At 40.4% G+C, this 15,857-nt stretch overlaps 1 protein-coding gene across 12 annotated transcripts in view; it reads right to left on the bottom strand.

The window, feature by feature from the left end:
* Positions 1-158: 158 nt before the first annotated feature.
* The window catches only part of LOC145734448 (protein pangolin, isoforms A/H/I/S-like), a 78,881-nt gene continuing 63,182 nt past the window's right edge, over positions 159-15,857 (bottom strand). For 2 of the 12 annotated variants that reach the window (XM_081987812.1, XM_081987819.1), the window contains 7 exons: positions 14,200-14,434; positions 10,907-10,997; positions 9,764-9,994; positions 6,827-7,007; positions 5,815-5,980; positions 4,658-4,727; positions 159-2,969 (listed from right to left, as the gene is read on the bottom strand). In XM_081987812.1, the coding sequence (XP_081843938.1) occupies positions 2,489-2,969; positions 4,658-4,727; positions 5,815-5,980; positions 6,827-7,007; positions 9,764-9,994; positions 10,907-10,997; positions 14,200-14,434 (1,455 nt within the window). In that variant the 3' untranslated portion in view covers positions 159-2,488. Of the gene's footprint in view, positions 2,970-3,741; positions 3,861-4,657; positions 4,728-5,346; positions 5,501-5,814; positions 5,981-6,826; positions 7,008-7,088; positions 8,419-9,763; positions 9,995-10,906; positions 10,998-14,199; positions 14,435-15,857 lie in introns of those variants that run through there. The other 10 variants (XR_014179427.1, XM_081987822.1, XM_081987820.1 and 7 more) reach the window with 10 other exon arrangements.

Below are 15,857 nucleotides of genomic sequence, written 5' to 3'. Positions count from 1 at the left end.
AGGAAACTGTATATTAGGGGAAGCGACTTTGAGTGATCACGACCAGATGGCACCACTCACGGGAAAAAAAATTTAGAAGACTGATTGTCTGCATTAGCCGTTAGAGGTCGTAAAAAACATTTCTTACCGTAATATAGAGGAACATAAAACAACATTGATCACTTTCGAAAAGGTTTCTGTATTGAATGATTCCTAACCTAGACGGTGTTACGAACAGATTCTACTTACAAAGACCATATTAACATCTAAATAGTTTATATTCTAGTTTTATTTATATATGTATATTTTAATTTAACTCTTAAGGTCGAGCTAGCGTCACGGTGGACGCGTCTATCGCCGAAGAATCGCACCTTATTTAAAAATAACGGTAAGCTTCTTCGGTAATCGGATGAGAAACAGACATTTACAATTGCACTGATCCAGACGAAACGAAACAGAACGTCTTAAAACGAATAAAATTTATTAAACTAAGGGCAGTCGTGGGGGCGTTTCGTTTGCACCGTTTCGCGCCGTCCCAAGCGATATGGCACAATATTTGTTTTTACTTAACACCCACGTATATTGATATATTCATTATTTATTTAAAATAATAATTTGTCAATATACGAGAAGCATTTTAAAATTATAGGGACGATCACAGGGGCAAATTGAACAATTCCAAGAGTGATTTCGTTGACAGACTATTGTGTGTTTCTGGTAGACCAAGCAAGTTTTTTAAATGCATTTGATTCATTATATATTTTTTAGAGACGCACTGCATATTTTTTTCGTTATTCTTAACTTGATTAGGTACAAACAAATATAAAAGCGCGTTCACCATCGTCAAGATTAAAAAAATCAGATATAGTACTCATTGAAATCCTCTTGGACATTGTGCGACAATTAACGACGTGAAAAATTCGGACCAGTGACCTGTCCATTTACATTCAGTTGAACGATTTTTGTCAATGGTTATTGCACATTTTTGCGAAAACAATAACAGGTCGCTCGCCCAAAAAACTTAAACAAATTTATAATACATTCGATTTGCGAGTTGATTCATACGCAATTAAATGCACATAACCTGAGGAAGCCAAACAAAAAAAAAATTAAAACGTACAATAATATGTAAGGGTATTAGTAAATAGTATAAAATATCACATATTTCATTTCATTTAGGAAAAATTAAGTTAACGATGGCTCCGGTTTACTACTGTGATGCGTAAACAAACTTAAAATCTACTAAAGAAAAAATTTGCGTGTATATTGCAATTCAGCACTCGAAAAGGTGACAGAGGACGCAACGCGCGCCTTTTGCACACAAAAATAACAAATAAAATTTCAAAAGTTCAAAAAAATACATTTTACAAAAAGTATTATAGGGAACTAGATATTTTTTATATATAATATATATATAACATTTTTGGCTATATACATAGTAATTACAAGAGTTTTCTTTCTTTTCTCTTAACAATTTACAAAACTAATGAGCAAAGCTTGATTGTATCACCAACGAAAATGGTACAATAAAAGAAAAAATTCAATGAATTTCTAGCTTTCTGGTATTTAACATTGAACATTTCCCTCGTTGTTGTCTAAAGTTACGACTTCCTAAGTTTAGAAACCTTGCTTGTACCACAGAGTCATCCAAATTGGCGTATTTAACTTGTAAAGTGTACAGGGAAAACTTTGTTATAAACAGAAGCGTAAAAAAATCGGAAAATGTCCACAAGAGGGCGTTCTAACAACTTTAAGTTGAGGTGTTTGCTCTTTTCTGAAGTATTTAGTTTTCTTCGTTTTGACGCTAATCAACGTTATAGGTTGCATTTGACTTTTTTGAATTAGGCGATAAAATAGTAGGACTTTGTAAAACCCTGTGGATAAAAGGAGACAATTTTAGACAATCATTTATAGAGTATCTTATAGAGAAACTGCTATTTTCAATAGTGTCAAATTCAATGCTCTACGACAACAAGTTTCGAACTTATCACAGTTTCTTTTAAGCAGATTTGTACTTATCTCCACCTCTTTATTTCAAGAGAGGAAGTAAAAAAGTCAAAGTTGTAACTAGTAAATGCAGCTGCCTTTGCTGTACGCCCTCTTGTGGATATTTCCTAAAACCCCAGAAAAAGGCTACTCATGTGAACTTAGGGTTCGTCTCTTTGTGTGATTGAAACGGTATGAACGGTTTGTACACTTGTAAATTTCAATTACTCTGTGGTAGTCTGATATTTTTTTTAAAGTAAAAAAAAATTATTTTTGTAAATTCTTAAAGAAAAAAACGCTATACACTATTAGTAGAGTAGTAGAGGTGGTTTTGGCAAATGACATTTATGTTACATAGTAGTAATAAAAAAGTGGAATCGCTTCGCTAGCGACTTGAACTTAGTCCGGCGACTACGACGATGAGATCGATCGACGCAGATGGCCCCTGGGGGCGATCAACGACGGCAATTTTAACATTAATAAAGATCACAGGCGGCTCGTCCGGGAGCCATCTAAACCGTGGCTACGTGACACTGATTATCGAACGCGCAGTCTCCTTGTTACCGTTCGTTTCTGTTGAGTCACTGCGCACACACTGACCCGTCAACTGGTTGACACTCAGCGGATTGTTAATGTCATGAGGATTCGTCCCGACAGGGTTCCGGGGCGAGGGATGGTGCAACTGTGGCGGGGGCAATTTTACGTCAAACGTGTCGTGCGGCGTCAATGGACTTTGCAGCATCACGTACGGACTCGCCACACTCACAGAGGGACTCGCTACGCTCGTTGAGGGACTAGGCATCACCATACCACCCGGACTCGTCAGACTACTGAGAGCGCTGAGACCTCCTGGACTCGACATTGATTGGTTGATACTCTCGGTGTCGTCATCAGGGGGCGTGTTAGCGTCACCCATGCTGCCGCAGCTGCCTAGATTGTCGTCGGATTGGTTACCGTCGTTGCTCTCGCCGGATTCCATGTAGCGTATGCACTTTTTCTTGCGTCTGCAATCATTTCAGGTTAGGTTATTCATAAAACAATGACATTAATGAAAGTAAAAAAAAAATCATACAATCATGCGGAATGGTTAAATATTCGAAAAACAAAAAAATCGGCATGCTGTAGTCGGCTGTTGTAAAACGTGTGACTGCTTGTAACGGGTCATCCATGCTGTTTAAATTATCGACAAAATGGCGGACCAAATAATTCGATAAGCTACAATGTTGTCTTTATATTCAGTCAGGTGCCACTTTATAACACATTATGAAATCAACACCAGAGCTGCTGACAGTAACGTAATAATTGTCGTTTCTTTTCTATTACATGTGAACTGGGCAAGATGGAGATTTGACGTCACTAACGTATGTTATTTACGAATTTCTGTTTTCGAAGTAAGTAGTATATTGTCATTACATTGTGCAATGCATATACATTTTAGTATATTTTATGTGATACTTTCATAAAAAAGATATTGATAATTCATTCATAAACAAAATCCACATTTTTGCACTAACACGGGGCAATACCAAGAACTTTTCCTCAATCTGTCGGTAACCAAGACATAAATGAATTTCAATATGACGTCCCAGTTAATGTCGTTCCAGTAATGAAAACTGGTGATTACTTAATGTGGTCCAAAGTGGTTGCACCCAACTTTCATAAAATCAACATTAAAACTAAAAAAAAAACCGACTGGTTATAAAAAAATAAAATAAAAACACAGGAAAACAAAGGTGTAACTATGAACATTGAACACCAACACTGCTGTTAACTAACCAACGTTATGCTATAGATTGACGTAAGTCGGTTCTTGAGACGACTGCGTCGTAGCTGCGGCCCCCAGGTGCAGCAGACTCCCCTGGATCGCTGACGTGGCGCCCCCGCTGTTTTCCGGACTAAACAATCGTTAAAAATGTACAAAGGGGCTCTGGTATTTCTCACTCAAAGTCATAAACAAAAAATAAATAACAGTCATAAAGTGATGCATATCAAAATTAGAATCTATAAAGGTAAACTGAAGCTGGACTAGATACTGCCACAGATTCATAAATTAATAATAAACGAATAGGGGAATTCAAAGATAAACTAGTATATAACAAATATAACATACTGAATACGTAGATAAAGTGCATGTAACATCAGAAAATGTGTCTAAAAGTAAGAGTAATCCGGCCCCTTGCACAGAGTTTTAACAATTGTACTTTTCTTTTAGAAAAAAAGCTACGACAGCAGTGTATGGTGCACAATATCTAAGTCTCTCCTTTTAGGTTTTTTATTGTCTGTGTGGGAAGACACATTTTCTGATTGTGAAAACACTGATCCACGGTACGGACAACTTGATCCCTTTTATAAGCCTAGTGCCTTCCGCAAATCAATTAATACAAGAATTAAAGAAAAAAACAGGAAAAGTCTTTCCACATAGATAAGAAAACACCAACTGACTACCTACATTCACAACGACAGTACTATATGGGTAGGGTACTACTTAGCCTTGACCAATCACAAGCTAGAAACAAACCACTTTTAGCTTTGATACCAAAACCCATACAATATAATCGCAGTGAACATTTCAGACACTATTATAAATAAGTGCTCACGGTCGGACTTAACGCATGCTTAAACATAAAAAAACACGGGAAAACAACCTGAAAGTAAAAAACTACTAAGCAACAAATGCAATTCGTGTACTAACCTGCAAGGTTTGCACCATTGACTCTGCTGATCCAAACCATACCTGGCTCGGCACTTTTTCATGCTGTTACCTGTTTTAGAGAAAAAAAATTGAATTGAAAACTGTGTTGCACTGTGTGATGAAGCATGCTGTACGAAGAATATCTACCTATCACCTTTAAATATTGTTCAAAATAAAACTAGATGGGAACAACACAAAAATAATAACATGCTTAAAAACGCGCAGATCTGTGTAACTCTCCTCTAAAAGTCCTTAACCGCCTTACAATGATCCAAAACTAATTAATTGCAAAATTACTACCGGTATCATTGTAAGGTTTTTGTGTAACAACAACCCCGCCTTCTCCAATTTGAAATAAATAAATGGCTACAAATAAACATGACAATAAAGAGGGGGTCGTCAGGACATGCAGGTTTCCGACAAACGTGCATACGCCGATTCCAAATTATAATAAAAGAAAGTCTGCATTTGTTTGAGCAGAATAGGTCCTGGCCGGCCAACCGATTTACCCCAAAAATAACATGCAATATATAGATGTAAAATAAGATAACAGTATAGAATAAAGGATGGCTCACAACTTACAATTACTCCCGCTACCCTAACAATTTTGACACATTGAATTACACTAAAATAGGTGTTGGTGTGGAAGTAGTAGCGAGAATAGAAGTAAGTGAAAGTCGGGTGGCTACCTCCGTCTTGAGGGTCTTGCTTACGCTTCCTCTTCTTGCCGCGAGTGGCGTTGGCGCGGGACGACCAATCAGGATAGAGCTGCATGTGCAGCTGCCGTTCGCGTCGCGCCAGCTCATAGTACTTCGCTTGTTCTTCGCGACCCAGCGCGTGCCACTAAACAGACAAAGACAGAACTTGACGTCGTCGTCGCGTCGAATCGTCGCGTCGGCGGGCACCAAGAAGCCGCAAGCGCAAGTAAGCCACCACGCTGGCCACGCCGACCCATTCTGCGCACGCCCCCCACCCCCCACCAAACAGTGTTGCACGCACATATGCACGTCGTCGGTTAGAGAGAGAGCGACAAATCCCTAGCGTGGATCCGTGTGCGCCGACGTCGCAAATTAGTTCGGCGCACACAGATTGCCCGTTTTTTTTCTTTTTTTTTAATTTGATTTTGAGTGCGGCATGACAATGTATTTGATATGTACCTCCCGAATCGATAGGAGCTCTCTCTTTCTTTCGCTTCTTCTTCTTGGTGCCGTAACCGTAATTGTCCCGTGCGCTCCAGCCCGGGTACAGCTGCATGTGCAGTTGGCGCTCGAGCCGCGCCTTCTCGTAATATTTCGCCTGTTCCTCGCGGCTTAGCGAGTGCCACTACCAATAAACCGCAATACCTTCTTTAACCACTCATTTTCACTCTCTGTCTCACACATTTACACCCCACCTAACAACAACAGACACTCCCGAAGAAAATGTTAAGTTACGTTCTACCAACAAAACATTTGAATAATTGGCGTTTCAAGTTAAGACAACCCGTTCCTAACCTAACATAATATGACACTGTCACTTCATATTTATGAAACCAGTGTCAAATTCCTAACCAAAATCAATGTAAACAAAGGGAGAAATGACAGCTCGAATGCCCGAAACTGTTTTCAAAACTGATCACCAGAGGGAGTATCTCTTATCTTGAAACGCCAATAGTTACTGTGTGTCCATAATATCACATGTCGCATAACAGAATTAATTTATAAATACATATCCACTTCCGAGTGGTGATTGCCAACTATGTTAAATTTTTTAGTGTTGTAAAGAAAATAACAAAACAAAGTACCAAAGATACAAAAATTCCTCTTCATTAGTCTTGATCTTATCTCACTAGTTCTTCTTTTTTTTGTTTTTGATATGTTGCCAAAGCAAATGTACTCCTTGGCCATTACTTCCTTAAGAAATGCACTATTAGATGCCAAGGTAGCCTCAAGAAAAGTTCGTTGAAGAACCGATTATTAATACAAGCCTTCGTAAATATCAGAACAGTGGGCAGTTTGTGATTTAACTTTAACGCAATACTGCACACAAAAAATGTTCCACATGGGCTCCTTCACCAAATCGTACATATTAACACGTAACGTAACATTTTCCTCACACTTCACAGTCTTGTCACACGCATACAAGAACCATTTAGACCACCAAACGCACCTGAACACACCGCTAACTTACCCGTCTGCCGAGTATCTGATTGATGGCGGCGCTTTCTTTGAGGGTGCACTCCGCCACCACTTTGGCACGCATCTCCTTCATGTACAGCATGAAGGCGTTGAGGGGTTTCTTGATGTGGGGCTTCTTTTTCTCGTTATCCTGGTTGTTTTTCCCGTCCACGTTGTTTTTGTGGTCCTGCGACCTGCAACAAAGTCGCTCTATATACTCGTTGGGTTTGGAAACGATTACGTGATTTGTGAGGTTGGAGGGAGTTGAACCTCACCGGGGATGGGGTTTTTCGGGGACGTCATCCTCTTGGACCTCGTTTTTAATGAGGGCATCGAACCCGTTAGGGAAGGAGTAGGTGGTGTACGGCTTTTTCTCGAGTAGATTGTTTAGTATCCGATTCGAGGAGGGACTGTTCGATTTGCCGCTCTCGAACGAGGACACCGAACTGGGTCGTCGAGGGATGTTCAAATACGGATTGGCCGGTTGCTGTTGTGACTGGTTTTGGATCAGTGAATTGACATACCAGGCGGTCAAAAACTTATTGTCAAGACTGTTCATGATGGAGTACAAGTCGGGGATTTGTTTGTCTTCTTTGAAAACGTTGCGATTGTTGAGTGAGTTGTTTGTGGTGGCTTCCTCGCCTTTAAGCAGGTAGTTTCGTAATTGTTCTCTGGGGTTCAAGTTTTTGTTTAGGTTTGTATTTTTGGTCAAGTCCAGACATTGAGGTTCCGGATTGTGTCCTTTAAGTGACAGGTCTTGGGGACAGTCTTTGCCGGGACTTTCACTGTCCTCGTTGTTGTTGTTGTTTTCGTGGATTTTGTCCGTTGAGGGTTCGGAGCGGGAAAAAGGAGCCACAATCGCTATCGGCATTTTCCTGACGGTCAAATTGAGAGGCTCGTCCGGGAAATCCATTCTCAAACGGATTGAAAACAAAGGATTGTCCGCGCGCCAATCGCCAACGAGAGATCAACAAGTTTTTTATACGCCAGTTTATCACCGGGGAAGAAAATCAATATAAATGGCTGAGCCCGTCCTTTGTTGTTTGAGTTGAATGAAAACAGACAGAGAACAAGCACGTGGACGTTTCCCGTTTACCCCGAAATATTCTCTCGAACTGGAAAAAAATCGTATTTAACCTCAACGGTGAGATTGAAATAACCGGGACAAACCGGGATATGGAGATACGAGATCGCGGAATGGTCGTGCCGACGGCGGCAAGCGACGCGATTTAATAGCCGATGATGAAATTGCCGGGGTAAAGAGGACAGTTCCGATAGTCGGTCTGTTACTAGTTAGATAGAGAGGGCAAAATGCCCCCGCCGTTTGTTATGTCGCTATTTGACGGATTGATTCTGCGATTTACCGCTCACTGCCGGGTACAGCGCATCCAGGGATATTGCAACAAGTCTTTCTCCCCCCCCTCACGTTCGCCTCTTTAATTGTTTTTGCATTTTCCTCGGATTTCGCTAAGCGACGACTGAACTGATTTGCCTTGTTCCCGTTTCCTTCATTGCACCATCAATGTGAATTTATTGTACATTGCAAAATTACTTAATCAACTGAACACGTTGCAAAGGCGCTGTTCAATGGATATTGAAATGTCAAGATTTTAATACATTAAGGGCCAGTACTTTCCCTTCAGATTAATTTTATTCCAAAGATGATTTCTATAGAAACTTGAGAGTTGAAAGTACCGGTCCTAAATTATTTCAACGTAGTGATACAGGAAATATTACTATTGAAATACTTTGATTTTCAATCTCAAGTCAAATATAAAACTCTGTTCCTCTACTAAAACAACCCCTGGACAGACAGAATAAATTCCATCCCTAAAAGCGGTCGAACAACGACCCAATTTAAAATTCCAATAAAAAATGCATGTCATTACGGGGCTCACCATCATCAAAGGGAATTATTGATTACAGAAAGGGCCGTAGCCTCGCGGCGCTGCCATTGTCCGTCTTTACGTCGCAAATTTCCAGCATAATTACAAAACAAGAAACATATTACCAACTATAGCATCGATCATTTGACGTGACATCTAGCTGGAAAAAGATGCAACCCCTGAAACGTCCACCAGAGGGCTGAACAGTCAATATCTACAGATTTCTACATTACAGTTTAGGGTAAGAAAATCCAGAGGCCACCCGGGGTTGCATTTTAGTACGGAAAACTGTAATTTATCCTCATTTAGTCATCAGAAACGTTTCTTTAATGGGTCTTAATAAGCAAATTGTTAACGTTCCTTGGACGATTTCTAAGTGAGACGAGTTAGTTACATCGTAACTTGTCTGATGCGCCTTTTAATGGCTTACTACTTCTTTTAATTAGATAATTTGAGTGATTCTGTTAAAAAAGCCTTAACTTACAACCGTGTTGCCAGTTTTTGAAATTTATTTCAATGACTTTGAATTGAATTCATTAGAAATTACTTAAGAATGGTAAGAATTCACTGTCAGATAACAAAATGGTATTTTTGGTAATTTCAACAAATTTCCCTTTCCATTTTTTTTGAGGACCAATGAAATGATGTCGCGATCTGACTCCTCTTTTTTTCCCTCCGTGCGGTTTTCCCGGAATAATTGGATAATTCCTGTCTCTCTCCATCAATTTTCCGACCCGGCAAACCGCAATCCGATTTTTCTGATTGGAAGAGGAAATTAACTCACATCGGACCGAGACACCGACAAAAACGGTCCCCCGAGTCGGCCGCCCCCCTTTAATTGCCGCCTCGCGACTATCCGTCGTGGCCGTCAACTTCGGGGGCGGTCATGCGGGGAATGAGATCCAAGATTGGTTATCGGCGTCGCGGCCATTGGCCATCGGTTGCCACGACGACCGGTTTGTTCCTGCCGCCCCCCAAATGTTTCCCGGAAAGGGTTATGTGCGTTGATTTTTACGCCGGCAGTGGCGCACGCCACCTTTTTCAAAAACTTCAAACCAACCTACCTGTAAATGTCGCCATACCTGTTATTGATATCAGGTAGTTCCTGTTTGGGTCCGGGGGTGACGATAGCGGGGTGGGAACCCAAATGGGGTGGATGGGGGCTCAGCCCTGGGTGCGGTTGAATCAAGCCGGTGGGCGAGAAACGATAGAAGTCCGATGGACCGGGCAGTGCGCTCGGGTACGGGCTTCGGAAACCGGCTCCAGGTGACAGTGGATACATACTGGGTGTATGCCTAAACAAAAAATCAAAAACATTACTATCAAATTCTCTAGAAAACCAAAAAAAAATTTTCAAAATTATACCTGGAGAACATGTGACAAAAAGAAATCAATGAGATAGACGAAGATGGGGACAAACCATATGTGTCAATCTGTCAAAAGGAATATGACATACTTGGACAATTAATCACAAGATACCAAACAGCTTTTCTCATAAACTTCGTTTTAGCAGACTGACTTATATCACTAAGAAATTTATTTCCATCTTTGTCTATCTCATTGTTAGCGAATGGTTCTCACTTATAGAACATTAGAGAGTTCCGTCATAATAACGTCATTAATATCGCCTATTCTGACTTACAGTCTCGAAATTCGTATCTTTAAACACAAACAATAAAGATATACAGTATTGTAAGTTCTTCCTCTAAGATTTTTGTTTCGTTTAATTAAATTAGGTACTAAAACAAAACAAAGTATTGTCCAATACTGTTAATGAAATGGTTTAATTGACAAATTCTGCCAATTTGGCCAATACGAATACTTTTTTAGATTTTCAACTGTTGAGATTCTTTACTAGAATTTCTCCTATTTCAGGCAACCCGTTAAACATTAATTTCATCGACAGTTAGAAGAAAATATCATTCACGTTCTAAAGACAACTTAACGTTTGCCTGAAAGTAGTATCTATAACATACTTTAGCCAAACCAATAATAGGCAAAAAAAAGTCCATTTACAACCCCTTTTATAACAATTAAATCCTCTCAAACATCCATCAGCCTATCAACGACAAATTGATTCGGCTATTTAACATAAAATCAACCCCAACCCTCCCCTAAATAATGTTGTTAATGGGGTATAGATTCACGCATATGTCCTCTTAAGGGTGTGCAATTCAACAGGTTAACAGCTGATTTAGTCGACTTACCATGTGGCCACCTGTGCAGACATTTCTGGACTAAGCATAGGGTACGGGTACTGACTGGGTGAGAATGGGTACATGGGTGGTCGTGTGAGTCCTGAAACAGAAAAAAAAACAGTAAAATATTGGATATTAAGGAATTTGTGCAAGCAAGCGCCCTTTTACCATCGCAAAAACGTTTAACTAGTAGTTTGTAGTAATGAAGAACAGTTTTTGAGGCTTTCTAGAATATCGATTGGCAATTTCCAACCTTCTCAGTATCCGGCACGTAAACTCCATAATAATATGACATTTGGAAAATGGTGGGCGTACCGTTATACAACGGAGACGCTAAACACGGTAATTCACTAGGTAAATGCCCGCGGGGGTTAAAATTTCATCCCTCAACCTAAGCGTCATTTAAAAATGGGTTGGTAAATGCATATTACCGAAGGGGGTAGGAAGGAAATTGCATCGAAATTGACCAAATAATATGCAATATTAACGTGTTACAATGTCTGTTATTAAAGGGTTGATAGTAAGTCCACACGTGCAGTATATGCATAAATCACAGTTGTTTTTTCTTGATCAATCACAAACTGACTGTGTCCAAAAATCAAAAAGAATGTAGCTAATTCACAACTTTGAAGAAGCCCCTTATTTCGAAATGAGAAAAACTGAATGAAGGTAATAATACAATGACTGTTAAAGGAAAACCGATTGTTAAAATGCACGCGTGCTAACGAATAGAACGAGAGCGGTTGCAAGTGCGGATCAACGGCAATTATATGTGGGTTTTTCAGTAACAATGACAAAAAGTTCTCTAATTATCGACGAAGCCCCGCTATACTGAAAACGACACGTGTCACGCGGTAAACCGGTCCAATTTGGCCGGTTTTTCGAGGGCGCCCTCTCGAAAAAGGGTTATTGATGATTCGCGTTTTATTTTAACGTCGAGGGGCGCAACTAAATACTGTTGATAACGCCCGAAAACTGGTCGTCAAAATGCAAAAAAAAATCAGCGACCATCTCAGTCTGCAAAACGGGATAACGATCAATTAAATTACAAAGTCCGCGCTACCCAATTACGATTTCCTGTGAGATTGTTACCACTAAACCCCAGTTATGCACTATGCTCAGGTACTTCTTTGGTATGCTCTAACAAGTGAATATCGACGCTTTTTCTACCACTAAATCCTTATTACATTGATGCCAAAGTACTTCCAAGGAATATCAAAGAAGAGTTTTTCTTTTGCAATACTATTCATAAACGTTCAGCTATTAAACGTTGGTCGAACTAGTGTCGCTGCCTTTTTCTAGTCATTTCATAGCTTTGGTTTGTGCATTGCAATAATAAGGCAAGCTTAAGAAAATCAAAATAGTTGTGAAGCATTTACCTGTGATAGACTTTTTAGGCCATTTTTCAATTTCCTCACATCTTTTATTTGACTTGTTTTAAATCTTTTCGGCACCTGCTGTAAGTACCCTGGGCGTATGTTAGTCATTTTTGCCATTTTGCCCGTCACAATTACAAAATAGTGCTGTTCCAAGCAATCTATTAATTACAATTTTGTTCCTTCAGCTAGTTGGAAGAGACCAGATCGTTTGCACACGTTAAAGCTTTAATTTAACAAATAAAAACAACAACACTGATCAACAATAAACATTGATTTGGAGGTTATGTAATATCCACTGTCGTCTGTCATTATTTTTTGTTTTAACAACGTTGCCAGTGTTTGCAATCTGACGCCAGTAGTAAAATTTAATTACTGCGTTTACGTTAAACTTAGTTCTGTAAAACTGCACTTCGTTTAATTCTAGTGAAAACCAGCATAAATTGAGTGTTTGGAAAACTCACTAAACACGGTGGTTTACTTTTGTGAGTTTTGCGTCTTGTGTGCAATGTTGCCATCAGTTACACACTACAACCCAATGTCAATGAGCTGAAGCTTTGCCGTGGAAATGGAATAGAACTACAAAGAACTGGGTCTTTTGTCGGGAAAAATCCAGAATTAATTGTTTAACCACGTGGACGCTTTTAGCATCCCATTATCCGACAACAAAATGAGCATCGAGGAATCCATAAGCTGAAAGTTATTAAAAAAGACGTGCTCGTCCCATTGTCGGGACAAATTAAAGTTCCGTTTAATGTAATTGTCGTTTTATTAATAACTGAACGTCCCTTTTTTCATTGGCATCGCTCAGATCAACAAGTTCCCATTCGGGACTAACGCGGTGTAAGAGAGGTTCTTTGTCGAAATTCGGCCCCCGAATTTGTATACGACCCCCTGATATCAATCGGGTCTTTTGTTGGAAAGAAGGAAGGGGGGTTTGCGTCATCAATTTTCAAGATTAATCCTTCAGATTGATTATAATATGTTTCTGATGTTTTATTCGCTCAGAAAAAGAGAAACTCCTTAAAATCATCCAGTCAGAGACTTCTATTTCTAGGTCACTTACAATAAGGTTGTCAAAATAGTTATAAAAACTTATTTAAATCGAGAATGTTGAAAGGAGGCCATTTTCCAATTACTCCCTTTGAACGCCTCCTCTTTCAAAGGCTTAAGGAGGTGTTTTCCTAATTCGTGAACCTGATCTGCTCTATCTAATTTTCTTCTTCTCTAACCCGTATAGCGAATGAGGTTTTTTTAAGATCGTAGTGTTGATTTTTCCTTAACTCTTCCCCAGGGTGATTATTTGTTACCACTTTGCGCTACTACTACGTGTTTAAGGATCAGTAGGGAAAGGGTGGCTCATCCCTTATCTCCCAGCCCCCTCCTACACGGCCCTGCAGGCAGCCAGATGACAATTACACGCGTATCCGACGGGGTTTTATTCTAATGGCGAACGGGGCTCTTTTATTACGTTTGTCATTCGATCGTCCCCGTTTAAGGTAACTCTTTATTGAAATGGAAAACCTCTTCGCTATTTCCTGTTCTGTTCACTTGTTTGTCGACCTTTCTCTTGGAATTTTGCAAAGTGAAAAAATTAGTGGCCAGAAACCAGAAATTTTGTTTACAGTAATAACTTGCATTACTCTGATACTAAATCTACATTCACCTAAATGTTCAGCAGTTTGTAATTTACGCAAATACTGCAAATGTGTCCCATATACCATGCTATAGTTATTTCCTAAACCTTTTAAGCCTCAAAATACTGTTTTTGACTGTAATTTTGAAAGCAAACACTTAAAGCTGCATGCAAATCTGGCTCACGCCCTCCACCACTACAGTTTGTTTCATCAGTCGCCCTTGAAATGACTCAAAAGTCTCAAAACAGACTCAAAAACCAAAAAAATTGTGGGGCGCAAGTGGTGGTACCTGTGGCGGCGAGCAGTGGGCCGAGTCGTCTCCACTCGGCCGGACTGAGCGGACGGTGGGGTGGCTGCGGGGGCGGTTGCCCCCCGTACTCACCCATGGCGGCGGCCGCGCCACCCTTCCCGTCCAACTGGTACGGGGGGATGCCCATATGGGCTGGTGGCGGCTGCGACAGCGGATCCCCATTGTGACAGAAGTATGGCAGGTGGCCGCCGGGACCCAATCCCATTTTTCCCGCCTAGAACCAAACAAATTTCATTTTAGTTTATAGAATGATATGTCAAATACTAATGTTAACAACTATACCAACTGTCATCACGTGATTTATGAGTAACTCCTCATAAACATACTTAAAGGGACTGTCAAAATCACGTTCAACGAGGCAATGGGAAAAGGGGAAAATGACAAAAAAACTTATACCTGTTTTCCCTTAGTACACACACATGTACCTCCGGTATGCATCCCGATTCATTTCCATAGCGGGCCCGGGGGGCGAATCCCGAGTTGCTATGGTGACCAAGGGGGGGGTTCAGATGAGGGAGGGACAAATGCGGGGCAGGAGGGGTGTGTGATAGGCGCATGGCCGGAACTGTGGGAGGGTGGAGGGAAAACGTTCTCCTCGCTATACGCGATGATGGAGAGAAGATTATGTAAAGCTGGAGAGGACTAATCCGCGCGACGATTAAAAATTCACGGCATCCCGGCGGTCTGTTCATGTCGGACGTAATTGTTTTTTTAATCAGTCAACAACTCATTACATGCGCAAAAAAGGGGGACTCGGGGAAATGGCCGGAGCCCTCGGGACTGTTTAATTTTCAGAACTGTGCAGTTCGGTTGGATGCTTTCATTTACTTTTTTTTTTTTCGAGAAAATAATAATTACACTCTCCTTAGTAAAATGTTATCAGTGCCAAAATGTCTAAAAGTAAATCTAGACAAATCAAAAACATATTCCTGCTACACTTATCATATACAATGATAAAGAGGGAGAACAATAATTGGAAATCAGTACCACCGACAAAGATGATAATTAATTTCGTAAATGACATGTGTCGTCATCAGAGTACCTCAGCCAGTTATGACTCAACAGTCACGTGACCAGTCATGTGATTTTTAAATTAGAACGTTTTTGGATCCGAAATCATGGATCGAAAGAAAGCGCCTCTGATAAAGTGGTAATGTGACGTGTTATTGCATAACCACCACACCCGTTTTGACAGACAAGTCACAAAGTTTATCTCCATCTTTGTCGAGTACATAAACGTGATTTGTGACAGACGGAGATAAACACAGAAAAGAGCAGTGCAAAGACAAACGTAAATTATTAATTGTCCACACGCCAAAACTGATACCGCGGGGCGAGTTTATGAATAAACATGGTGTCCGCGATTTATTTGGCCTTTTGCGGTGGCGTTTGCGTTTCCTGCTTCGGCCTTTTGTTTATTCATGCGGACCGTTATCTGTCCCGTCCGCCCCAGTCGGGTTAATATGCACTAGAAAAACGCGGAGGACACTGTCCCGGCTAAAAATAACGCTTGTGGTGAACGTTAAAATGTCCGTACGGCATCAAAGAAAGTCGTAAAAACGATATTGTGGCCCCCCCGACAAGCAGCCAGTCATAAAAATGTCGTCTCAGATACTTGGCTTCAAATAAAATTTGCT

The sequence above is a fragment of the Ips typographus genome, linkage group LG10 (genome assembly GCF_016097725.1).
Source record: "Ips typographus isolate SLU linkage group LG10, UJ_Ityp_2.0, whole genome shotgun sequence".
NCBI classification, from domain to species: domain Eukaryota; kingdom Metazoa; phylum Arthropoda; class Insecta; order Coleoptera; family Curculionidae; genus Ips; species Ips typographus.
Note: the sequence above shows the minus strand (reverse complement) of the source record. Positions and strands in the feature narration are given on the sequence as shown.